Source organism: Rhopalosiphum padi, chromosome 3 (genome assembly GCF_020882245.1).
Source record: "Rhopalosiphum padi isolate XX-2018 chromosome 3, ASM2088224v1, whole genome shotgun sequence".
Classification (NCBI taxonomy): Eukaryota; Metazoa; Arthropoda; class Insecta; order Hemiptera; family Aphididae; genus Rhopalosiphum; species Rhopalosiphum padi.
In genome coordinates, this window is record NC_083599.1 from 51,509,792 (window position 1) to 51,534,615 (window position 24,824).

The 24,824-nt window shown below is 39.7% G+C and overlaps 1 protein-coding gene across 4 annotated transcripts in view; it reads right to left on the reverse strand.

The window, feature by feature from the left end:
- The window catches only part of LOC132923715 (neural cell adhesion molecule 1-like), a 38,991-nt gene extending 14,489 nt beyond the window's left edge, over positions 1-24,502 (reverse strand). The window contains exons 1-2 of one of the 4 annotated variants that reach the window (XM_060987660.1): positions 23,793-24,502; positions 23,217-23,382 (exon numbers count right to left, since the gene is read on the reverse strand). In XM_060987660.1, coding sequence (XP_060843643.1) covers positions 23,217-23,352 — 136 coding nt within the window. In that variant the 5' untranslated portion in view covers positions 23,353-23,382; positions 23,793-24,502. Of the gene's footprint in view, positions 1-23,216; positions 23,383-23,762 lie in introns of all 4 variants that reach the window. The other 3 variants (XM_060987659.1, XM_060987658.1, XM_060987657.1) reach the window with 3 other exon arrangements.
- Between the last annotated feature and the right edge of the window lie 322 nt (positions 24,503-24,824).

Here is a 24,824-nt window from a genome sequence, read left to right on the forward strand (position 1 = left end):
AAATTGATCTTACTGGTATTACACACCGAAATCTAAATAATTTTGTCTAATCGACCCTTCTAAAGAACTTTTATTTAGACAGGTTCGTATCTACTATATTGTTTTGATTAACTTGCAACAGTTTTAAAATGCCATCACCTATAGTCAACCCCATAGTAATAGATTATATTGATAAATTGATTGATACAAGGCAAAATTTATCATACGAATAGTTTGTTTGAGTATCAAGTTTTTAAGTTTAAAAAATGTATAAGTTATAGCTCTTAGCTTCCCTACTATAATTATGCAAATGTAGATGCCAACTTAAAATGTTATCAAAAATAATATCTAAATATCATATTCTAGAAACTTGTTTAATATTTTTACAAGTGTTTATGTTGCATATATTTTACTGTTATTGCTGCTATGTATTATTATTAAACTGACATTGGTGAAAATCTTATTTATGGAAAAAGTCAATGTCCGTGAAAAGTAAACATGTATCATCAGCGTACGAAACTACTCGACCATTAAAATGTAGGTCACATACCGAGTTAATGTCTAATATAAATAAAATGGGACCCAGGACATTGCTTGGTGGAACACCGTATTCAATAAAACTTTCTCGTCCTATAACATTATTTATTTTGACTCTTTCAGACTGTAGTCACTTATTCTAAAACTAGGTAATACTTGTAATATAATTTTACGATTAACGGTATCAAAGGCTTTAGCTAAATCCAAGAATATAGCTATTACTTTACTGCCTTTGTCTGGTTCATTATAATATATAATATACTGTGTCGTATTTTAATAAAGTGCGTCTCCAGTATTCAGTTTAAAGTATGCTTAACTTTAAATTTCTTTCATTCAATCGATTCAAATGTTGTCTGGCTATTATTGGTACCACTTTACATGTTCAATAAAATATTTAAAACTCGATGGTTAAAAAACACGTTGTCCAAGTAATTGCATTGACAACGATGACGATTACTCAGTTACAGCTCTCGATTAAGCGCGAACGGGTGACGACATATCGCTAGGTCATGCCCGCCGTCCGATTTATTATTTAATAATTATAACGGAATACTATAATAACTGTGAAGGAAAAACTTTTATTAAAAAAACACGCCGCGTTGCGTTTCGTACGGTATATCGTGGCGATTTGGCGACGGCGGTTCCTTATACGAACTATTATTATGACGTGATGCACACGCGTGTACGAGACGCTCTTCCGGATCGTGGTCGGGCGACGCGAATAACGAAAACCTAACGGCGGCGGTGGCGGGAAAACTCGAGCGAGGCCGCCGACGGCATTCCTCGACGCGAAGACGTCCGCCGCACACAATACCGAAATACCACCATTATTGTATAATAATTATTGTCGGGCAGCTTTACATCGCATAACTATTATCGTTGTTATTGTTTTCGCCGCGTTTCTCCAAGTCCGATTGTTATACACTCGACACGTCGAAGGCGTCAGCGGGGGGGAAAGGGTACGTATTATTGTTGTTGTGTTTCATTGGCGGCGGATTGCCGTCGACAATAATAATGATACTTAAATAACGACGGCGGCGGCGGCGGTGGATACAAACGCGGCAGTCCGCCGCCTCCGCCACACACTCGGCACGCATATGATATTATACGCCGCGCAATCGTCGCGATGATAATAATAATAATAATAACATTATTATTTATGATTATTATTATTGTCGAGCCGGCGAACGCGTTTTGGTGCGCCGCGGAGATCTCTCGCCGAGCGCCGCCGTTTGAATATCAAACGAGACGTGCGGAATGAACGTATACAATCGCGTAATATAATTGCAGCCGTTTACACGCGCGGCAGACATTACAATAAAAATATTATAATATTATTGCCGTGTTTAAATCGGTACGTGCGAACGTTACGAAAACTACGCTTTACACATTCGTCTCGTATATATATCATAATATATTATTATTAAAATAGTACACCGCTGTGCGACGACTTCCACATAGCGCGAAACCTAAACTTTGGCCGTCGGATCGGGTGTCGCTCTTGAACACGCGTCGTCGTCGTGGCACGCGCGCGCGTCTCCGACGACCACAGCAAACAACACCCGTGGGGTCGGATCGCCCCGGTGGTTTTTTCGTTCATTTACAGCAGTCATCGTCGTCTTGCGCCCGTGGCGGTGTCTCTGTCGATCGAGCGGCCGCCGTGACACACACACACACGATAGATGCGACCACCGCGGACCGACCGCACGACGATCGTCGAACACGCACGCCGCTGCACACCCCACCGCCGCAACCACCTAACCGCGTTTGGCGCCGCAACCCCAGTAGGCTCGCACCGCCGACGAGGGCGTAGCCGACACGGCCACATCGCCGCGTATAATTTAATTAACTCGGCGGCGGCGGCGGCGGCGTGTACACAATAAAATATACTGTACACATAACAATATAATGTACAATAGGCAGTTGTATTGTGATATTGTTATATATATATATAAATTATTATAGAAAACACGGGCGAAAAGCACACGTTGTTGGTTTAAGGGCGTAGCCTCTGCCGCCGATTTGTACAAACAACCCACACGCAGCACTACGTCGTGGTCGTGTAACGCCAAGTCTCGCGTACGATTCGACGCGGGGGAAGGGGTTGTCCGCGCCGATAAGTGATTGAACGTCGGCCCCGCGGTGCATACCTCGTGCACATCCCGCACAGGCGTTGCCGCCGCCGCCACCGACCCAGTGACCTTTTCGACCGGCCCGTTTCCAAAGACGTATTATAGCGGTTCTGATCGTGACGAAATGTCAACGGCGGTGCAAATGCCACAGCCGTCGGATATACGCACTGTGTACGCGCGGCCGCCTCGGTTCGCGCCTACTCGGCCACCGCCGATCGCGAGACGTCGCGGGGTTCGATGACCTGCGGGACGGTGGACGACGCCACCACCGACACTGTTGCCAGGGGGGGGAGGGAATAAAACCGAAATTCCGTGGCGTTCACGTCGTGTAGACCGTTTGTTTTTTTCGTACATATCAATATAATAATATAATATGTTTCATATACCGTAATAATACAGTTGACGTACTCGGTCGGGGGCGGGGGAAGGGGACACACACACACACACACACACACACGCGATATCATATACGCATAACGACGTGCGCGACCGCTCTCCCCGCCCGACGCGGCACCGTCCACCGACGCCGCCGAGCACCACACGTGAATGGGTTTTTTGTTTTCGCGACATCCGGAATTTCGAGTATATAATTTTTTTTTCTCCTCTCCGTGACGAGCGTCGAACGTTTCTGGCCGTCGCCGTCCGTTGTTATACATATTATACACGTGACGACGACGACGGCGACGACTAAGGTTTTTTTTTTTTTTTATACGGCACGTCGAGCACGTTTGTATAAATATAATTTCGTATAATAACATATATACATTTTTGTACGCACACAATGCGGTCGTACACGAACACGATTATTATTCGATACGAATATCGTTGAAATGGAAAAAAATACGCCAACGAAGCGAACGTCTGCGCTGCCGGGCGAGGGGGAGGAGACCCGCATGCACGCATATCGCGGTCGATCGCACAATACAATTATTTTTATTATTATTATTATTATTATTATTTGAATATTGACGCGGCGGCCGAACCAAAGAGATGTCGGTGTTTGAATGGTAGGGGGAGGGGGGGTCAAACGTATCGGGCGTTGGCGGCATTCTGGTGGTGATGGTGGTGGTGGTGGTAGTGGTGGCCGAACCTAACCACAGCGGTAGACGATTATAATAAATAGTAATAGTAATGAAGACCCGCGATCGTTCTGTAACCACACGATACCGTATCAACATTATATTCGACTGGTAAATGGTAATGAGCCGCTCGTCAGACGAGAGACGGCGGAATTGCGTCGGGGGCCCCCGTCGGACACCACGAACACGGCTTTTCGTGGCGCATATGTGTCGATGAAGACGATGGGAACGATCGGTTGCAGTAATAATAATAACGATATAACGATGACTCGGCGGATGTGAAAACGGACCACACGTCATGCGGCGGCGGCGGGTGTATAATAAGAGCACACTGTTAATTACCATGGTCGTATAATATTGTGTTTACAGAGGCAGTACGGGTAAAATAATATATTATCGTGTGTGTAGTGTGTGTTATAGACGACTACGAACATGTGTGGACGACGAAATTTATGGAACAAATATATTATTATGACACGGCAGTCGGAGCTGTCGAGGGGAGGGGTCGGTGGGGGCAACGCGCGGGGTTTCGACGACGATATCATGCTGGTTGCGATGATGAAACGGCTCTGGAATGTCGGGCGGGAGGTGAGAACGGGGTGGTGGCAGTGGTTGTTCGGCAGATGACTAAACGGCGTACATGTACACGTCTGACGACGCTCTGTCGCTGCTGCTGCTGCTGTAAGTTGTTGTAGTTGTAGCAGCGAGTTGCGATGCAGCGAAAGATGCTGAAGACGAAGTAGAGGAGGAGGAGGAGGAGGAGGAGTAAGATCAGGACGACGACGCGCTATTTAAGTAATTTTTTTCCCCGTCGCTATTGCGGGCGTAGAGGCGTCGGCGGGGAACCAGAAGAGGTGACATCATCACCGCGCGCGAGAGAGAGATCTCGCGACCTCTGCAACGCGAGCGCGTGTCTCATCACCGCGATCGAATACGAACACCGCGCGCGCACACACACACGCGACACGCGCATATTATTAAATACACGTATATTTAGATACGTCGTACTGTGCACGGCACGTTGCACGCCGTTCGCATATACGTGTAGGAAACGTGTACACACACACACACACACACACACACAGTATTGCATTACGTTCGATATTAAATATGCATAAGTACTAACAATAATAAAAGAAAATATAATATATTGTACATAAATCGTTATCGTAATAGTATAGTAAAACGTGTGCGGCCAAATCCGGAGAAGAGGTTTTTTTTATTATTATAATTTCCTAAGCGGTGGCGATAAAAAAAAAAAAAAAACGATACGGAAAAGAGCGTTCGAAAAAATATAATTTTTAATATGATTGTTATTGCCAGCCAAGTGCCAGGGCTATATTTACATATATTATAGGCGAGCGCGCGCGCGCGTCGTAACTGCACGTGACACGACCGACGACGATAATAATAATATACTTATAGAGCGGCGAGCCAGCTAGGGCGCTCACGCCAGCGCAGTTGCATAGCATTATAATAATTATCGTAATTATTTATATTATTTCGATTGGAATAACGTCTGTGAAATATCGGACTGACGTGTGACACCGTAACGTTATAATATACTATTATTATTATATTCGTATGCACACGAAACGTATTATATTGTACTGGTGATGATGTGTGCGCGGGGCGTCTACGACGACGATTAAATCACATCTCGAGCGCTGAAGAGGAGGTGTCACCGTTGTCGTCGACGCGGTCGAGGCGTGTAACGAACCGGCAATACCGTCGTCGGCATATATAATGATGATTGATGGGTAACGATTGACGATGACGACGATAATGATGTCGAATGAGCGCGCGAACGAACGCCAACTGACGTTTTCTAGTGCAACGCGTCCGACGGTTGCGTGGCGCGGGCGACCGGAGGGAACCTTTGCGATATCCTTGTCCGGGAAAAACGGTCGTATAATAAAATACTTATTTTTTATTTACGACCCATCGCCGTCGAGACGACGGACTCGCCTACACGACGCAGCTACGGCGCGCGCGTATTCGAGTGTCGGAAATGTCGCAGTCACTCCATAACATTATTGTCGCACGTTATTTACACAACGTTATTATATTACGCACAAAAGAGGACGGAGGCGATAAAATAATTACAATGACGACGACGACGTTGATGAGTTGCTCAATAACAGTAATTATTATTATTATAAGTAACGCGCGACAAGTGAGGTTTCGCAAAATAATAATTACATCGCGAGCGCGCGCGTGCGTGTGTGTGTGTGTGTTCTTTGGGTTTCGACTGCGAAGAACAAAATAGGCACGAAAAACCGATCGATCAACGTTATTTATTGTTGTTTGCAGTATTATAATTTATAGCCGACGTTGTTGTTGTCGATGTCGACAATAATATATATTTAGATGTGACGCGACGGGTGTGGCCACGTCAATACTACAATATTATATTATATTATATGTTATATAATTAATAAAAACATACATACCTAATGTTTTATAGTGATTACTAATTAATAACGACTACGATACGACATAATGCACTGCCTGTAATACATCGCGGTGACACTGCTACGGCGTAATCTCGTGGTCTTATCGAACGGCGACGCGACACAGTGCCAGTGATAATAATGGCATATATAATATAGGCCGATGTCGATTTAACGGTTCGTTATTAATTACCAATTATGTCACACGAGCGGTGTTTTTTTCCCAGGTCTAAATTAATAATGTAGTTAATTGTATTATAAAAAAAATACACTGCCACATCGACAAACGACCGTCGTGTACAGAACACGCAGAGATTGTTTTTATAACGCACCGATAACCTAGTCGAGTAATTATTATTAAGTACATGATAATAATATGTATATAGTGTAATAGTTACCTACAGCTACTGAAGTTGCATGTTTCTATACCTATGTAATTTAAAATTTAACGCACTGCTATTGGCATTTTTTAAACGATTGTTTAACCGTCCTGTGTGCACTAAAAATCGAACGTTTTCATGTTCTACTGTCATATATTTGCGAGAAATTATCGAACAGAATATAATATATTTTTCCGCGGTAAACGGTTAAGATTACGGTACGATTATACTCTCCTTTTGGAAACACGATTGCGAATAATTGACCAAAAAACAAAACGGTTGTGTGCTAAATAGACTCCGACGTGTTCCAATTTATAATCGTATACATTTTCAAAATAACACGGATAAATTAAATGTTTTAATTTCAACTGGATCTGTAAACCCGGATTGGTTTACATCAAGTAGAAAAAAAAATAAAATACAATAGATTATATTATTTAATTTAGCGACAAAAATATGTACTTAAGCTTTTCGTTTACATATCACATTACATCATGGTCATTATAGCAAAATAGCAATATTTACTATACAAAAAGTGTTGTTGTTGTTGTTGTTGTTAATAGGGGATTTTATACTGAGCTGAAAATAAACATTTCATAATTATTGATTTCATGAACCTACCTATTTAAAAAATTAAAAATCTTCAAAATCAAATTTTTGACTAATAAAAATGTATTCTGTTGAAGTTTATCATGAATAATTTAGTACTATAATATAACATAGTTAAAATGAAATCGTAAAAATGGATGGTGTAGACTACGGAATTATTTCTTTCTCTGATGCATTTTAGTGGCTTTACACAGTCACACAGAGAATAGTTATTGTACACTATATTGCAATATAAAAATCAAACGCCATATTACATTGGATATATTTTTATAAGAAGAGGGGATACACGTGTGTATGTGTAACTATAGAATTTTGTCTAGTTGTGGTGGGTTGAATGTCTAGAAAAAAATATCTAAAAATAATATCAACTCAAAACACTCCGAGGAATGTCTATAATGTATTTTTCAAATTGTCTCATTTTCATAAGTTATAAGTTATAACATAATAATAATTCATAATCCTATCATAAACTGGTGACCATGAACGCATATAATGACATAACTCTTACTATTATAATATTATATACGACGCATAATATGTAGCATAATATTTATTATGTTATTTTTTTTTTTTATTGAAGAGAAAAAAAATAGATGAAACGTCAATTTTTTAAAAAGCCAGACAGGATATAAAATTGGTTGAAGCACTCGTCCTGGTTTTTTTTTTTTGTTCCGAAACCGGATAATAATAATTAATAATGTACTTAATATAATTACTAATCTTAAATCAATAATTGATAGTCATCGGATTTGAAAATTATGACATTAGTTTATTATACCCATTTATAGTGTTTACGAAGCGTTTTTAAAACTTTAAATTATCAAAAAATGATTTTACAAGCACTCAAGTTTATTGAATAGGGACATCACAACATATACCATTAGTATACACTATATGGATAGTAATTAATATGATTCAAGTAACCGGAAATTAAAATCAAAGACTACGAATTCTATTAAAAGAGTATCTAAAAAGTAAAAAGTAAAAACACATATAAATAACATCGTAAAATAAAGAAAACGCTGTAATATATAACCCTTTTAAAATAACATTTTAAATAACGATTACGAGAGTTTTTGATGTACGCTTAGAATAGCATATGGTTATAAGTTTGTTTTATCTGGTTTGTCTTTAGATGTAAAACTTTCTAATTAATTGAAAAACAAAATTACACCTATTAATTAATAATTTTTAACACCAATAAATAAATCAGGTCATTGGTAAATTGTGGGTTTTTAATTTCTATATATTGCAACAAAATAATTAAAATAAATTATGTTTGATACTAATATTATTGTAACACAATTAGTTTTCCTGTGTTTAGAAAAACTACTATAAAATCAAAATAGATATCCACACTCTAAAATTTTAATTTTAAATGAAACTTATGGAAACTCTTTCAGTATTTCAACTGGAAAAAGTATTACAGATAAATCTTACAAAGAAAAGAAACATTATTGTTAAACCATATAAATCATATTGAAAGTTATAGATTTTTATGGTATCAATCAATCATTACTAGCTGCTGTAAAACGATTATAATACTGCCAATTTTTTCGTTATAAACTAGAGTGATTTGTTAAAAGGCATTAAAATGTACTCTGTAGGCCAGAATCAAACAGTTTAGACATAAAATATCATATTCAGCTGCGTTATCGGTCAACGAGCGCTTATCGCAGGGCGGCTGTACTTAAAATAATATACATTTTGCCTTTGAAGTTATTAGTTAGATATAAAAACTCATCCTAAGTACAATGACCCACCTGGGGATATTTTATACAGCATTTCAGAATGTCGGTTTCTAACATAAATGTGTTCAAAAATAAATGATCGTTACGTATATTAAATAACATTTTATGACCTTAAAATAAATAATAAATGTTTATTTTTGTATCATTGTAATATTATACTTTTGATGCTTTTGACTGTTTTCAATTAAACGAGCCTTTATAGGTTTAAAAATGGTAAAAATTATTTTTGTTATGAGTATTATGACTTTTTTACAACTCCATTTTGAAATATAGAAAATCCAATCTAGACATAAAAATATAAAAGTACATTAAAGATATAGCTATTGTTTTATTCTATATAGTTATCAGGAAAAACTATTGACGATCGTAAAACATTTTGAAAGAAGTATTTCCACTTCAGATTCATTTATCGAAAATGGGATGATCGATGTCGAACGTTTATATCCCAAGTTCCAACACACTCGCACAGTGTCCCACCCTTCCTGTGTGGGATATTTTTTCGTTAACTATTAATTATTATTTATAATGTATTCTGTATATTATAGGTATACTACATTTACTACATACTAGATTGAACTATTTTTGAAAGATCCAAACAAACAACGTTCACTTGTGAACACGAGCACCGGAAAATTTAAATAAATATTATACATTATTGGAACAATGGACGTAACTGTGCGTAAACAATTGAATGTAACGATGAGTAACGACGGCGGTAAGGCATGTATGACCGTCCACGAATAGTCCTCAACCCAAAACGTCTTGTCTAAAAACAATCAACCATTAAGACCAATCGGTATAATTGCTGTCATTAAAGAATACTAGGTACTAAAATTAAAATTAATATCACAAATTGAAAATCATTTCACTCATTTAAAACTCGTTTTTTTAACAGATCCGTAGTATATTAAAGTAATAGTTCTAATGTACTATAGAAGTCGTATGCCAGAGATCACACACACAGTATGATGACGTTACGTTATAACTACTGAAAAAAAAATCGAGTTAAAAGTGGCGGGGTTATGATATTGTTTTTTTACGCCGGGCCGCGGTTACTGACCATTTTGTAGTATTCTTATTATTTCTAATAGTTTGACGTGCCGGCGGGCACACCGCAATGAATGAGAGACTAGAGCCGCGTGAACATAGTGCGTGCGCGCACGCATATCTTAATAAAACGTGCGTATAGTCATTGTAAAATCACATCGTACATAGGTACTCCGCGTTATAATAATTATTATTCATTATTCTTTCTGCCGTTGCTTCGTGTTCAGAAATAAAAAAACGAGTGTTTTTTATTTCTGTACGTCACCGCCGAAGCATATAGCCCCCCTCCGACATAATAATACGATATTATACGTATTATTATTATTATTATTATTAAGTATACAATATAGTTTCGGATTTAACGCGGCGGTGGTACTTGATAAGCGGTACTATATTATGTTACAATATTATACACACAGACATAGATATGTATACACGTTTTGTATGAACAATATTTACTGTACGTCTCTTTGAAGAGCGAAGAGCACAAGTGTTTTGTGCGTTACACAATTACGAAATATACCTCGGCAACCGCCGCCGACGACCGCAGTTGTCGGATGATCGATTCGGTAGAATGGAAAGGAAAAAGCTGATAATAAAACTCGTATAAACACGAGCGTATCGTACGTGCGTATAGTCTATACTATACAATGTTATAGGCTATAGCATAATGTAATATAATATTGTTATAGTTTATGTTTTATCTAATAAACGAACTCCATTAATTAAATATCTGTATAATGTTACCGTTTTCACGGTGATAATATTATTATTAATACTATTTGTATTATTATTATTATTATTATAAATAACAATAAGCAACCAAGTACCTAATCGCAAAACAACAATGTAAAATTATAAAGCGGAAGGCAAAGATGCATTTTTTTTTTAAATCCAGCAAGATTAATATTATTACATTTTTTAGAAATGTCGTGCCCATGAGTCATCATGACCTTTACACAATAACGATGGCCATCAAACACTGCACGACGTTTTCCCGAAAAATAAACAACTACCTTTGATTATTTTTAAAAAAGTCTTGGTTGTTAAATCAAAATTAATTTATATAATATTTATGCCTTTAAAAATAATACAAGAGAACACGGAACCGCCTGACACGCGTTTATGTTATATTTATCGATATATATATATATATTATATATTATTATATACTATTTAATTTTGAGCCCAAATCGCATTAAATTTTTTATTTCGATATCCAAAAAGTCAATAAAAATAATAATTTTAGATTTATTACAATGGTTTTATTGCAACTACAATAATTATTAATAGTTATATAAAGTATAATATATACAAGCCGATATTGAATAAATGTTATAAATATTTATAATGTGTTCCTCGATGGATCGTACATAGTATAAATTCAACATGCCGTGCATGTTAAAAATATAATAATGAGGTGCAATACAAAACGCGATAACACCAATGTAGAGTGCCAATAATATTCCCTAGAATTTTCTTTTTACGATTTAGCCGACGATTTAAATAACAAATACGACATGTACGCAACATGTAGTTACATAAAATATGGTTTGATGCAATATTTATTATAAAATGAATTTACTCGTATATAGTAGGTATAATAATAAATAATATTATTTTCCCTATATGTGCGCAAAAATGTGAGTAACACACGCCTATTTTAAAAAAGCAACGACTCGTACATCGTAGAAGTGCGCAGAGCAAGATGTCTGTAAGCGAATAAAATATGTAACAGAGGCGGACGAGTTATGATACAAGTCGATGTCTGGTATATGATGGTGGCTTACACCGGATATCAGTATATTTTCATATGTTCAGCTTATTCAAAAAAAAAAAAATCCATATAATTCATTAATATATCATGAATTAAGCTGGTATATAAAAAAAACTTGGCAAACAGTGAATATTGATGAAATAAGATTACATTATTTTTAATAGACATAAACAGATGACACGAAATAAATGAATACAATTGATACGATACACATCACTATACATCGGTTTTTATAGAACACTACGCCCACCGTATAAAATAAGTATTTATATTATTGTTCGTAATAATATATATATAGACGTGCTTTAGAAGCTCCCAAGATATTTATTCCGGAAAATCCATTTTTACAATTAAAATTTTGCTTGACTCAGTAATCATCATAGTATTTATGATTTAAAATGCGTTATTCAATTATGTTAAATTATAATAACGATAATATATAATTACAAAGTTATTTTTATTTAAAAAATAAGATATTTTTACAGTCCTATCTAATTTAAGCAAATAATGTTTATTTGTATTAATACCTTATGTAAATTAAAATACTAATTCTTAATGTAGTAGTAGTTTCGGTATTCATTAAATTGTTTTTTATTATTATTATTAATTTATACGATAAACTGTATATATATTTTGTATAGTGTATATACTGTATATATGATATACAACAAAAGGCAGTTGTATTTAGTGTCAAAAATAAAAACAAAATTAATTTGAAATAAAAATATTACTGTCTGTAAAGTACAGCTAAATTTCGATTTGATTGGCTGTTCAATAAAGAACTAATGAAAGACAAATAAAGGACTAATTCAATGAAGGGCCGAAATACTCGGATCCGATGATGATTGCATATTATTAAGATGGCGTAAAACTAAAAAAATTTGCCTCACACATGTGAAGTAATCACGTCTCTTCATACTTCAAAGATGTTGATTGCACGTTTGAAATTATATTAAGGAATATACCACCATATAACTGATATAAAAATTAAGGAGAATAATTTTATCCATGTTTTGATAGGGGATTTTTTATCATTTTGATTATTAATTATTAATTACTAATTAGTATTGATAAATGATCATTATTTATAAGAATTTTAAATTTTTAATTACCTACGGCTTTTATTGTTATTACATATTATATTAATAATTATAGCTTTCTAAAAAAAATCAATACATGTGTCAAAACATGGTCAAAATTGTTTCAATAACTTTTACTATAGATATAATACCATAATTTCAACCGTGTAGTAACAATCTCGGGCGTACAAACGAAAGCAGTTTTCACTATATACTTAACGAAATAGATACAATCAATTTCAATAGTTACACACTATTAACATGCATAAAAAAAATAAAGTCCTTCTTCATTACTTCTAAGTTATAACTTATATAGAAAATATTTGTTTATCAAAGCCCAAAGGCGAATAACGAAAGTGCTATTCAGATTTTATTCCGTGATAGTATAAGAAAAATCGGTGACATGGAGTAGCATCACGATGAATGTTTTAAAAAATAAATTTTCATTTCTTTTTCTAAGAAAAATGTTAGCTTCGAAAAAAAAATATTAACAACGGCGGTGTTAGTCGAACTAGTTGTGTTCCGGGAAAAGGCAAGTGCAGGCGGCGGCCGTCAGCGTTCTGCGAAACCTATAAATCGCGGCCAATTAATCCTTCCGCAGTACGAATTGCATCCGTGATTGTATACATAATAATAATTGACGTTCATTATTACTTATTAATATTTTTTATCGTTGTTGTTATTATTATCAACATCGATAGAGAATATTAATTAGTGTATTATGATACGACGCTTCTGTAATAATGATTAATGTATTGCACGTCCATAATCGATTGATCAAATAATTTATATGTCTATACGATACATATTTGCAAAACGTTTTACCAAGATATTTTCCAATCGCACAATATATTGTAAAAAATAACTTCGAAGTATCTATATGCGCATGGTCTATATCATTGGTTCTCAACTTTTTTGCGGTCGCGAACCGGTTGATGATTTATTATGTAGGACTACGGACTATTTAGGGTACAATGCATTAAAAATGTAATTTTTTCCAATACAATATGGACCGGTACCCTTTTAATTACGGACCGTCGGTTAGGAGTCACTACGTACACCTACATCATAATAATCTAAGGTAAATAACATACACAATTATAGAATAATAAAAAGTTAAACGTATCTTTACGCTTCACGCATTCTTTGATTTTATAATTAGTCTATTAATAATATTGGAAATATACCCAGTTAACTTTGTTTACTCGTCGTAACAGTCAGTCTACGCTGAAGGAAATATTTAAGTTGATAAAATACTATTGAATTACAAGAACTTTATCTGTGATGTAACACGTAACAGTGTTTTTTAGTTCGATATATCAATTTAAAATATAGATTTTGACTTAATACAACTCACAGAAAAACTAAGGAAGGCCAAAATAGATTATTTTTAAGAAATAAAATATTAAAATACATTTAAACTATACTCATCTGATCTATATGTACTAACAGTTAATCCACCTTTTTAAACCTAAATACTGAAACATAAAAACTATCGTTACATCATTCACATATTTTCAATTTGATAAGAGGTCAATTATTACGAATAATATTTAACCTAATCACATGCGTGCCACATAGTTGGTCCTATACTAAAAGCAAATCTGATTTGTTTTACATATTATTTTTATAAACAGAGATAAAAAATCGACATGGAATGTCGTCTTAAAATATAAATATTACATTGATAAAAATTTCTTTGTGCTAATGCCAAGAGTAAAAACAACAGTTTACAATGAAGAAATTGAATCTCTAATATATGTACAAATTAGAAATTTTAAACATAGTTCCTAAATGATACCTATATTTTATTCGTTGATATATTTTCAGAGTGTAGGTACTGCTAAATGATATAATATGCATTTAATAATGCATCACCAAAATAATCAACGAGAAAAAAAAAACTATTACCTGTGGACTGTGATATAACAATGCGATAAAAACCAAAAAAATATCTTGAGTTAAATTCTATAATTTAAAACGGCGTTGCTGTTAAAAACTGTTTAGTAAAAAATATATAATCAGTGTTGTTTCGTACAAGATTTCCAACTGCACCTTAATATAATTACAAATGATATAATATCTATTCTGCTTCGCGTGATAAAAACAAATATTATAATGCGTACGCATAGACCTACCTACCTAGTAATATCAAATTATATAGATCAGAAGATCAGAATGTTCTCGGAAACAATGTCATCGGACGTGGGTTGGTTCGAGTCGGTTATAATAAAATAAACAACGTAAAACGCCCGTGAACAATATCATCATATAATATTATACAACAATAATTGTTGTGTAACGACAATGGAATTATATTATTATTATATTATATTATTGTCCACGAGACATGTTTCGTCGCGTCATCCCGGTTTCGAGTCGGCCGCGCATACACGCGCGCGCGACATGACGGGAACGGGCGTCACCGGATTAGATGATTGGGCTCGTGATGGTATAATGTACAGCCGTATAGGCGCCGCTTTTTTTGGGAGCACCGCGGCGTTGACGTATATTCAAATAAAATTACGATAATGCAATCACGCCCTGTAACCACGTCGTTTTTTATGGCACCTATGGTGTGTGCAGCGCACGGGGTGGGGCGACGAGCGGAAAAGCTCGGCCGTGTCGTACATTATTCGGGCATTGCATATGTACGTGACGTGACGACACGGCCATTATGTATTATTTAATGCGGTACAAAGCCGCAGCGGCCTCGCCTGTGCTAACAGTTATATAGTGGTTTTGCGCACTTTTAATTTCGAGAGCCGACGACGAGTAGAGTTTATTGGTAGTTTACGTGTACCTATTAAATATATATATATAAATACAATATAATATATAGTCGTGTGTCATAGTACGTTTGATTTCGTTTAACGCACGGGGGGGGGGGGCTATCTTTATGTGAGAGAGGAATGCTCTAATAGTTTTACACACGCTCAGAGCTCTGGCTATATTATTATGGTAATGGACACCACGTGTATATAGTGCTTTGAAGAGGTGATTTTTGAAAACGTCAAGTGGTCTTAAAGAAAATTCGCAGAGTAATTATTTACATTCGACTACATATATTATGACGTTTGTAGTTGTATACCTATTTTTAAGTTATTTATAACCGGTCCCGGTCGATCGTTTTACTTTGTGGGTAATATATCATATAACTATACTATAACTCGAAGGTGTCGGACGAAATTAAATTTTAAATTCGGTGAAACATATACATCAATAATAGCCGGCCGAATAAAGATTTCGATACGATTCGTAATTTTTCGGTTGGATATTAAAATATTCGAAAACGTAATTCTTGGACCGCCTGCAGTGAAAACGGACCTGGGACGTAGGCACCGCGGTTAACGGAAATATTCAAATATACTAAAACAATATCAGATATCCCGTTTGATGAAACGAACGACGTTCAACGCGGTTTACGGGAATAGCACTTCAGATTTACGATACATATATTATTACAAAGACGCATCGTCGAAAGGTGTAGTAAGCTCGTGCAAATCGGAGTGATGGTAGGTACTCTCGGTGTTCGGCGGATCACGGCTGCTGTGGTATTCGTGCTACCGCGCCCATATACACCATTATGTATGCCGACCGCAGTGTACTGCTAACCGTCGAGTTATTATCCATCAACGCGTGCGTACACGCAGCGCGTGCGTTAACCGCGTTTATAATTAGAGTCCGTTTTGATGGCGATGATGATGATGTTCATTGGCAAAATGTACGGCTGCGGCGGCGGCGGTGATGTAAAAATGACGCAATTGCACGGCCGACGCGTGGTGTTTGTGTATCGATCGGCCGGACGGGAAATACGGAAAAATGTTTAGGAAACAGATCGAACGCAATCGGACGATAACAACAAATAACTACTGCGCGTCGTTGTCTGGCCGGTCGGGGAGCGGTTACCGGCCGTTGCGGAACCCGCGAAATTCCGGGAAACCGTAATATATGAGCATGGGTGCACCGACCGGGCCCCGACATCTAATTATTAATATTATTATTATAATGATCATCGTCTTGGTCGTCGTCGTCATCGTAGTAGTTGTACAGATGAGCTTCACATCCGGGGTACACGGCCGGGATATCGGAAAAAAACCGTAAAAGCCAGACAACGTGTAAAATAAAAAAAAATGCATATCTGTTGTAAACGATAGTGCGAATTGCGTGTTCGCGAGTATTATAATTTATAATATTCGTTGTATTAGTCGGGTTATACAGGGTGCTCGTTGAGTTGTGCGACGACTCCGTTCACCGTTTTACGCAGTGCGGTAGGTTAGGTATATTATCAAAACGTCGTACGTAGATAGGTCGTTGGTATAATGGCGAAATAAATTGTTATATTGTTGTTACCGGGGCGGCGGACGGGGTGTTACACATTGTTATTGTTGTCGTCGTGTCGGCAACAGCAACAGCAGTGTACGAAAAATTATTAAAAAACTACGGTGGTCGTAAAAACATTGTCCCCATCGACGACGACGACGACGGTATAATATTATAACAACCATCTGCTGCCGCCGGTGTTGCTATTTACGCATACCGAAACAGTATTATATCATATCATATTATTCACACGGTAGCTGGCGATGGTGAATAATAATAATAATAATAGTAATAAAATAAAACATTATATTATTATTTCGTACGTTGTCATTCGCGCCCGCGTGCGTGTGTTTCAAATAATATTCAAACGACCGGCGGCGAACACAACACGCACAATCGTGAACGGTATGTATAATATGCACACAATACGCGGTGTATGCGACGTCGTGTGTTGGTTTGTATTTCAAACGAAAAGAAAAATTAACAAAGAAACGAAACTTGGCCCGCGACGGCCGTACGCACGTCGCGGCGATCGTAATCAAACACAACATATAATATAATGTGTTATGTATAAAATATTATATTCATCGGAACGCGTTTAAATATGCGCGATCACGCGGCGACGGTGTTGCTTAGACGGTCGGATGTATACCTAATATTATACGCACACACGCGGTTCGTGTGGTGTGGTGTGTGTGTGTACGACAAGCCGCCGGTGCGGGTTTGTGGGTGGCGACGACGAATAACAAGTAATAATAATAATGGTACACATTATCGTCGTAATAAGACAATAGGTTTCGAGGGTGGACTGGACGACGGCGGCGGTGTTCCGGCGAGGTCTCTGTGTTTGGGGTCTGTCGTCGTCGTTCCACACACAAGCCTCATCGTCGTGTAAAGAGGGGCAAGACCTATAGAATATCAAAGTATATGTCCTCTACTGCCTTCGTCCTATGTGTATATGTGTGTGTGTGCTTTTATGAACAGGCGAGATCGTGTGTGCAGCGGACAGAACAAATGTAATCTGTGGTCAGCGCGTGTATAATAATATTATGTATACCGCACGAACTGCGATGACGATTAAAAATTATTCAAATCGCCGATAGATGAAAACCGTCTCAGGTTTCCTCTCGGCGTGTGTCGCGCCGCGACGCTGTCCAGAACAGATTATCGTTATATCGTTGTAATTAGTCAAAGGGAGACGACGGACGGACAATCGGTCCGGTCGTATTTATTATAATAACGATTGTAATTTTATTACGTATAATATAATATATTATAATAATACATAAGAACAACCGCTCAGTGACGACGACGACGACGACCACCACCACCACCAGCACTGCCATCACCACGTGGTAATACACGGTCGTCGTCGGCAGGACCAAATACGACGACGACGACCTTATTGTAAAAACAATGGACAGTGCCGCGGGGAACGGGGAGAGTAGGAGGAAAGCCGGAAAGCAGTCGAAACGCGATGAACGTACGCGCGGCGTTGGGCGATCGGGCTCGGACGGCTTCCTCTGCACAGTGCAACACTCCTTTCTCTATTCTCCGTTTAATATTATTATACGACACGATATTATTTTATACACAACAAAATATCTCATATTCATATATTCGGTGGTTTTACACGTACGACGTGCAATGTGCTATGTATACGCGTATTACAATAATATCACAGACAAGCCATGGTGGGTACTGGGTATACTATAATAACTAAATAAGCACAATCACTCGTTACCGTGGTCGACGAGTATACAGTATACAGTCCTGGGCGGAATTCAATGAAGTATTTTGGGAGTCCAAAATAACCGTATCCTCGAAATACGTCACCGGATCTAATGAAATTAATTTCATTTTTGCAGTTTGGATATAAATATTTTGATGGGCATGACTAAAATACTAATACATATGGGCAATTTTTTTTAAGTCGAGGGGTAGACAGACATGAAGGATACCCCTCCCACCAAATGAAAAAAACGCCACTGGGGCGCGTAATACATTTCGTTTTCGTCGCTGCTGCAGCTGCGGCGAATGCGTAACCGCTGCGCTGCAGTTCGGAAGCGTGCAGTAGAATCGACATTGTGGGAGTGCGGTGTTTAGTTTTTTTCTAACCGTTTTCCGCGTATACGATACTGAACGACATACACACACAAACGATAATAAATTCTACAATTTCAGAAAAAGCTTTTATGTGACTTGTCCCACGCGTCGTTGAACACATTACATGGATCGGGCGCGCGTAATCTTCGTTTTGCTTTCGGCTGCAGCGAACCGCAGTTCCAGTGCGAGGCAGCTGCAGCGCAGCAACGCCTCTCCTTCTACTGCAGCACACACACACACACACACTCACACACCCCTGTCAAACGCGCGTACGCCTTTTCCGAAGCCGCCGCTACAGTCATCGTTACTTTTTTTTCCGGTGCACCACGAGCGACGGCGGCGTTTCGGTAGCAGCTGCTGCTGTTGCAACGTGGACGACAATGTGCAGCGGAGGCGACAATTACGCGACCGACGTTGGATCTACGAAGCTGCCGTCTGAATCGGCTATTTTTAATACTCGAGCCCTCCTCTCCTCTCTCCCAATCGACCCACACGAGCAGGTCCACCGCTGAAGATCCATCACGGCCGTTGACGTATAATAATAATACGAGTATGAATATAAAAATGGCCCCATTCGATATTATATTCACGACTAAAAACGTCTGCGCGGAGTGTATACCGAGAAGGGTGACGCCGCGTCACGCGTCCCGTGATGAATTATTATGAGAGAAAAAAACAACCATCGGCCGTGTATTATAATAATATATTAAGTAGATATATATGTAGGTACCTATGCATGTTTTCTACGGAACGACGAGAAGAGGTATACACACGACTGGTAGGTATATAATATTATAATAATACGGCAACTCGAACGACGCCGGTGGCGGACGCTCTCCGACCGTTAGTTGTTTTGACTATTACATTTTATTGTAACATTTCGTAAATGATTTCGTATCGAATGTTATTATAATAGTAATAATAATGTTATGCGAAAACGCGCCGACCGACTGCGACGTCGACGACGACGGTGGGCCACCGTTTCGTTATTAGTTATTACCTACGCGCTACATTATATGTTTTGTACACAATCGAATAATGATAATAATAATAATAATAATAATAATAGCCGACTGCGATACGACGACTATAATACTCCTCACTCTTCCACTCCGGCCGTCGTGCCCTCGTGCCAGTTTCCCTAATATGGGGAGTGCCCTCCGGCGGTCATAAAATCAGGAAAAAAAATATTAAATACAAAATAATACATAAGCCCGGCCGGTCGTAAAAATACGCACACCCAAACCTAAAAAGTACACGTGTGTCGTGTGTAAAACAACGGGGACACACATAGTTATTACTTATTAGTTATTAGTTTATTATACGTACAAGCAGCAATCGCGTTACATATTTTCACATCCCGTCGCAGCAACACGGTGCGAGACGACGACGCTGTACCGCGGTAAATACGGGTCGTGCTCGCGGTGGTGGCGCGGCTGACGGTGGTGCAACGGGTACACAGAAATTTTACCGCCGTCGCCGCTCGGCGGTACGCACATTTTATCGTTGTTCTTACCGCTGTCCACCGCGAGTTTTGTTATTAATATTATTATTAGTATTATTGCTGTAATGCGTGCGACTGTATGTGAGTGGGTGGGTTGTATGTGCGTGTGTGTGTATGTGTGTGTGTGTGGGTATTTATAGTGTCGTCCAAGTCTGCACGAGACGGATGGATGGTCCGAGCCGACGGGCCGAGACGCGCGCAATATCGCTGTTATCGCGTAATTACACGTCGACGGGTCAACTTTAATAATATAGTATTATATATTATTATATTATATGCTGCAGCCGCCAACGGTAGTAGTGGTTAGTATATTATGCTCTCGGCGCACAGCCGTCTACCGCGTTACGCGAAAAACGATTACTCTACCACACCCCTACTCAGGCCTAGCCTAGCCTGTTCAGCGCGACTATTTTTATAAGTCACCGGTGCAACCGCGGATTTTCACGACCGATAAACCGCCGTTTGCGCCCCCGCCTCCCCCTAGTCACTAATCCTGGCGAGTACCCTGTTGGCGGGTACCCCGTCAGTGTTTTTTGTTGGCATTCCCGCCGTTCACATTCCTCGGTATTTTACATCACGATAAGCATCGACGAGATAAAAAAATAACTTTTATGGCCAGAAAAACGACAAGTACAAAGCGATTAAAAACTATTCCATTTTATTATCGTCGTACACGCCAATTGCGTACGCGCAATGGAACGTCTACGGAGAAAACATTCAACCTATATTATGTATAACAATAATAATAATAATAATACATAGCCACCACGACTCCACACTTTATTTAATAAACGCGGCTCGATAATAATATGTGTGTGTGTGTGTATAGTTAGAGTTTGGACAGCGATGCACGCATTACCCGATCGACGTTATATTGTTATTAATAGACCGTCGGCTGCGGCTGCGGTGGCGGCAAGAGGAGGAAATCTGCGGGCCGCTTAGGGTCGTCGACAGTGCCGTCGTCGTCAGAGATTAGGGGAGACCCGACCCCCTTGTATTTATAGATCGACCCGTTTTGACGAGTTCCTCGTTTTCGCTTTACACGGACACATATCATATGTATATAATATATATATATATATATACATCATATTCACCAAACACATACATTATTGTACACACAACGCTTGGAAAATCGCTATCCCGACCGCTCCTCGATCACATGGTGAACGGGGAAAAAAACGCATTAGTCACTATGCACATATTATAATAATATACAGTATACACGCGGCCTCTGCCGTAGAGCGTACATAAACTCTTGACATTTCAAACCCCGCAGCAGCGGCGACGGCGGCGGTGAGCCCTTCGAGGACGCCTAGTCTAATAAAAATAAAAACTAGGCGGTGACGGCGGCGAAAAGGGGTGCTGCGGCGGTTAATGTTCGTGAGTACGGCCGCCGTCAAACGGAAAAGAAAGGGCGCGGCGACGTGCGGAATGGATTGAGCGGTCGTGTGTGAACTGCAAGGGACGCCGCAAGACGCGGGTCGACGGTTATAATATTTTAATAGGTAAAGGTACTTAATAATAATAATAATAATAATAATAATATGTAACACAATATTACGAGACAAGAAAAAAAAAAACCGAAACGATTATGTCCGATCGGCATCCCAGTGAGAATCACCACCTCCACCGGCTAACCGAACCGTCTGTAATCGGAACGCCGACGCTACGCTAAGGCCGTTAAGATTATACACGGTCCGCGTCGTGATAATAGTTTTCCGTGACGGCTACCGAAAACCACATAAATTCGTACGAGGCGCATGCGTTATCTGTGTACGCATATTTCGGCTATAATATAATTAAAATAGTATAACAACGGTCGTAGTAATCAAATATACCTAATATAATTTTAAATCGGTGTGTGTGTGTGTGTGTACCTAGTCGATTTACGTAACGGCAACTGCACAGCAGCAACAACAGCAGCAAAAGCAGCAGGTGTGCGGCGGCGGTAAATATTATTAGAATATTGCTCAGAACGCCGCCTCTCCGACTACCGGCTGGAGCGTAATTTTAAAGACCCGATAACGATTTCCCGTATAAAATAATTATTATTATATTGTGTGATACGCGACGCGCGCAGCCACAAACACGACGACCGCGATAATCGCATTATGTAACGTAATTAACATCGTATTGTGTACAGCACAGTTTGGGAATTCGTGAGTTTCTCGGAAAGCAACATAAAAAAGAACACGCGGTAGATGGGAATAAAAAAAACGGCGCTGGACGCCCCGAGGGATCTCGCGTCGCTGCCGCCCCATCAGCAACCACCTTACCGGGTAACCCGATATTATATTGTGATGCGCGGACACGCCATAATAGGCACGTATAGGTATAAGTCTGTGCATTAGACTGCGATGATGCATTTCGGATATACACGGCCGCGAATCGTATTATTATGTATTATATATTATTATAAATTGGGTATAATGTATAAACCATAATATCGATACTCACAGACTCTGATCACATCGGCTAAAACGACGGCGGCTACCAACAGGAACGCCGTCGTCCTCGCGAAACCGTTCGCTCGTCTTCTCCGGGGGTTGGCAGCGGTAGCCACTGCTGCTGTTGTTGTCGCTTCGATAGTCATCTCTTCTCGAAGTGTAGGCAAAACGTGCTCCTGCGAAGAAAAACAAAACAAACACGCCGAGCTGTTATACACGAATGCGATACGAGTCAAGAGATCATTGAGTAAAGGTGAGTGTAGCAGGTATTGCGTGCGGATAACCGTAGTCGTCGCCGTTGATCTCGCCAAAGGTTTAGCAACGTACGCCGACAATACCACCGTCGTATATGCACTCGCCGACGACTCTTTTGACGGACGGGCAGGTGTTGTGCGCGACGGTTGTTGCCGCCTATCGAACACCTTGTGGGCGAGTAAACACAATGACAATACCGACGGCGACGGCAACGGTATTGCACGCACAGCGATGGAATAAATTTTGTTATTTATTATTATTATTATTATTACTAATCCTAAAAACTATATGTTATAAGTACTATTATTATTGTTTTACGCCTGTCTCGTACTTTGCCACCGAAATCACCGGCGCGAATAACCTCTGCAAGGCCGCTCTGGAGAGCTGTCGATGTGGTTCACGCGCGGTCGCGCGCGACACGTAGTCTTTGGACGACTCGCGGACCACCGGTGCACTTTAACCGCACTACGTGCTTCTCCTCTGGTGAGGTCGTCCGGGTCGACTACCGCCGCGCCGTGTGCGTGTGTGTCGTGTGTGCGCGCGCGAGCGTTACCGGTCGGTCGCCGTTACTCCGGCGACGACGTGTGCGGACGCGGAAAACGAGTGACGGATATGTTCGGACGTGGTCCGCGTTTTTGCGCGCGTGCCGCCGTCGACGTACGGGGAAATCTTCCGGCGGAGAGAGCCGAGAAAAATTTAAAAAAATTTAATTTAAATTCGATTCGGGGAGACTCGGCGGTTATTGCGATCGCAACATATTGTAAAAATGCGTAGTCTTTTACACGGTATCGTTTTTGCGCAACACGTTGTCGTTGTATCGTGTATAATTGATATTCGTTAACACGTATCGAAAACGACTGTTGGGAAAAAAAAAAACCGGTACGGGTACAGCGGTGTATCACCGGTGCGTTGCTGCTGGACGACCGACTGCGAGTGAATGACTGGCTTGGTTGGCTGCCGCGGAGTACGCAAAGCAGTGTGTAGCGACGGCGGCGGCGGCGTGCGTGGTTGTGCGTAGCACTCTATGGACAAAAAACCGTACAACGATAATCATTTGAAAAACGCGGGCGTTGGATGTGCGCGTGCGGGCGCGACTCGATGCCGGCTGTTAGTCGAGTCGGCGGCGGCGGCCCGTGAATTGCCGGCGTTTGTTCCGCGCGCGTCGAACGGCGCGCGGGGGGTGGCCGGGCGGACGCGGTTCGGAGGGAAGCGGCCGTCCGGGCGGGGGGTGCGGGGGGGACCGGCCGCCGGGGCCGGGGTACCACCGACCGCCGCCGAGGCCTTCCTCCTGAAGGGGGTAATGCGGCCGCGGGGAGGAGGGGGAAACGATCTCGTGTCGGTTGGCGCCCAACTGGCGGCCGCC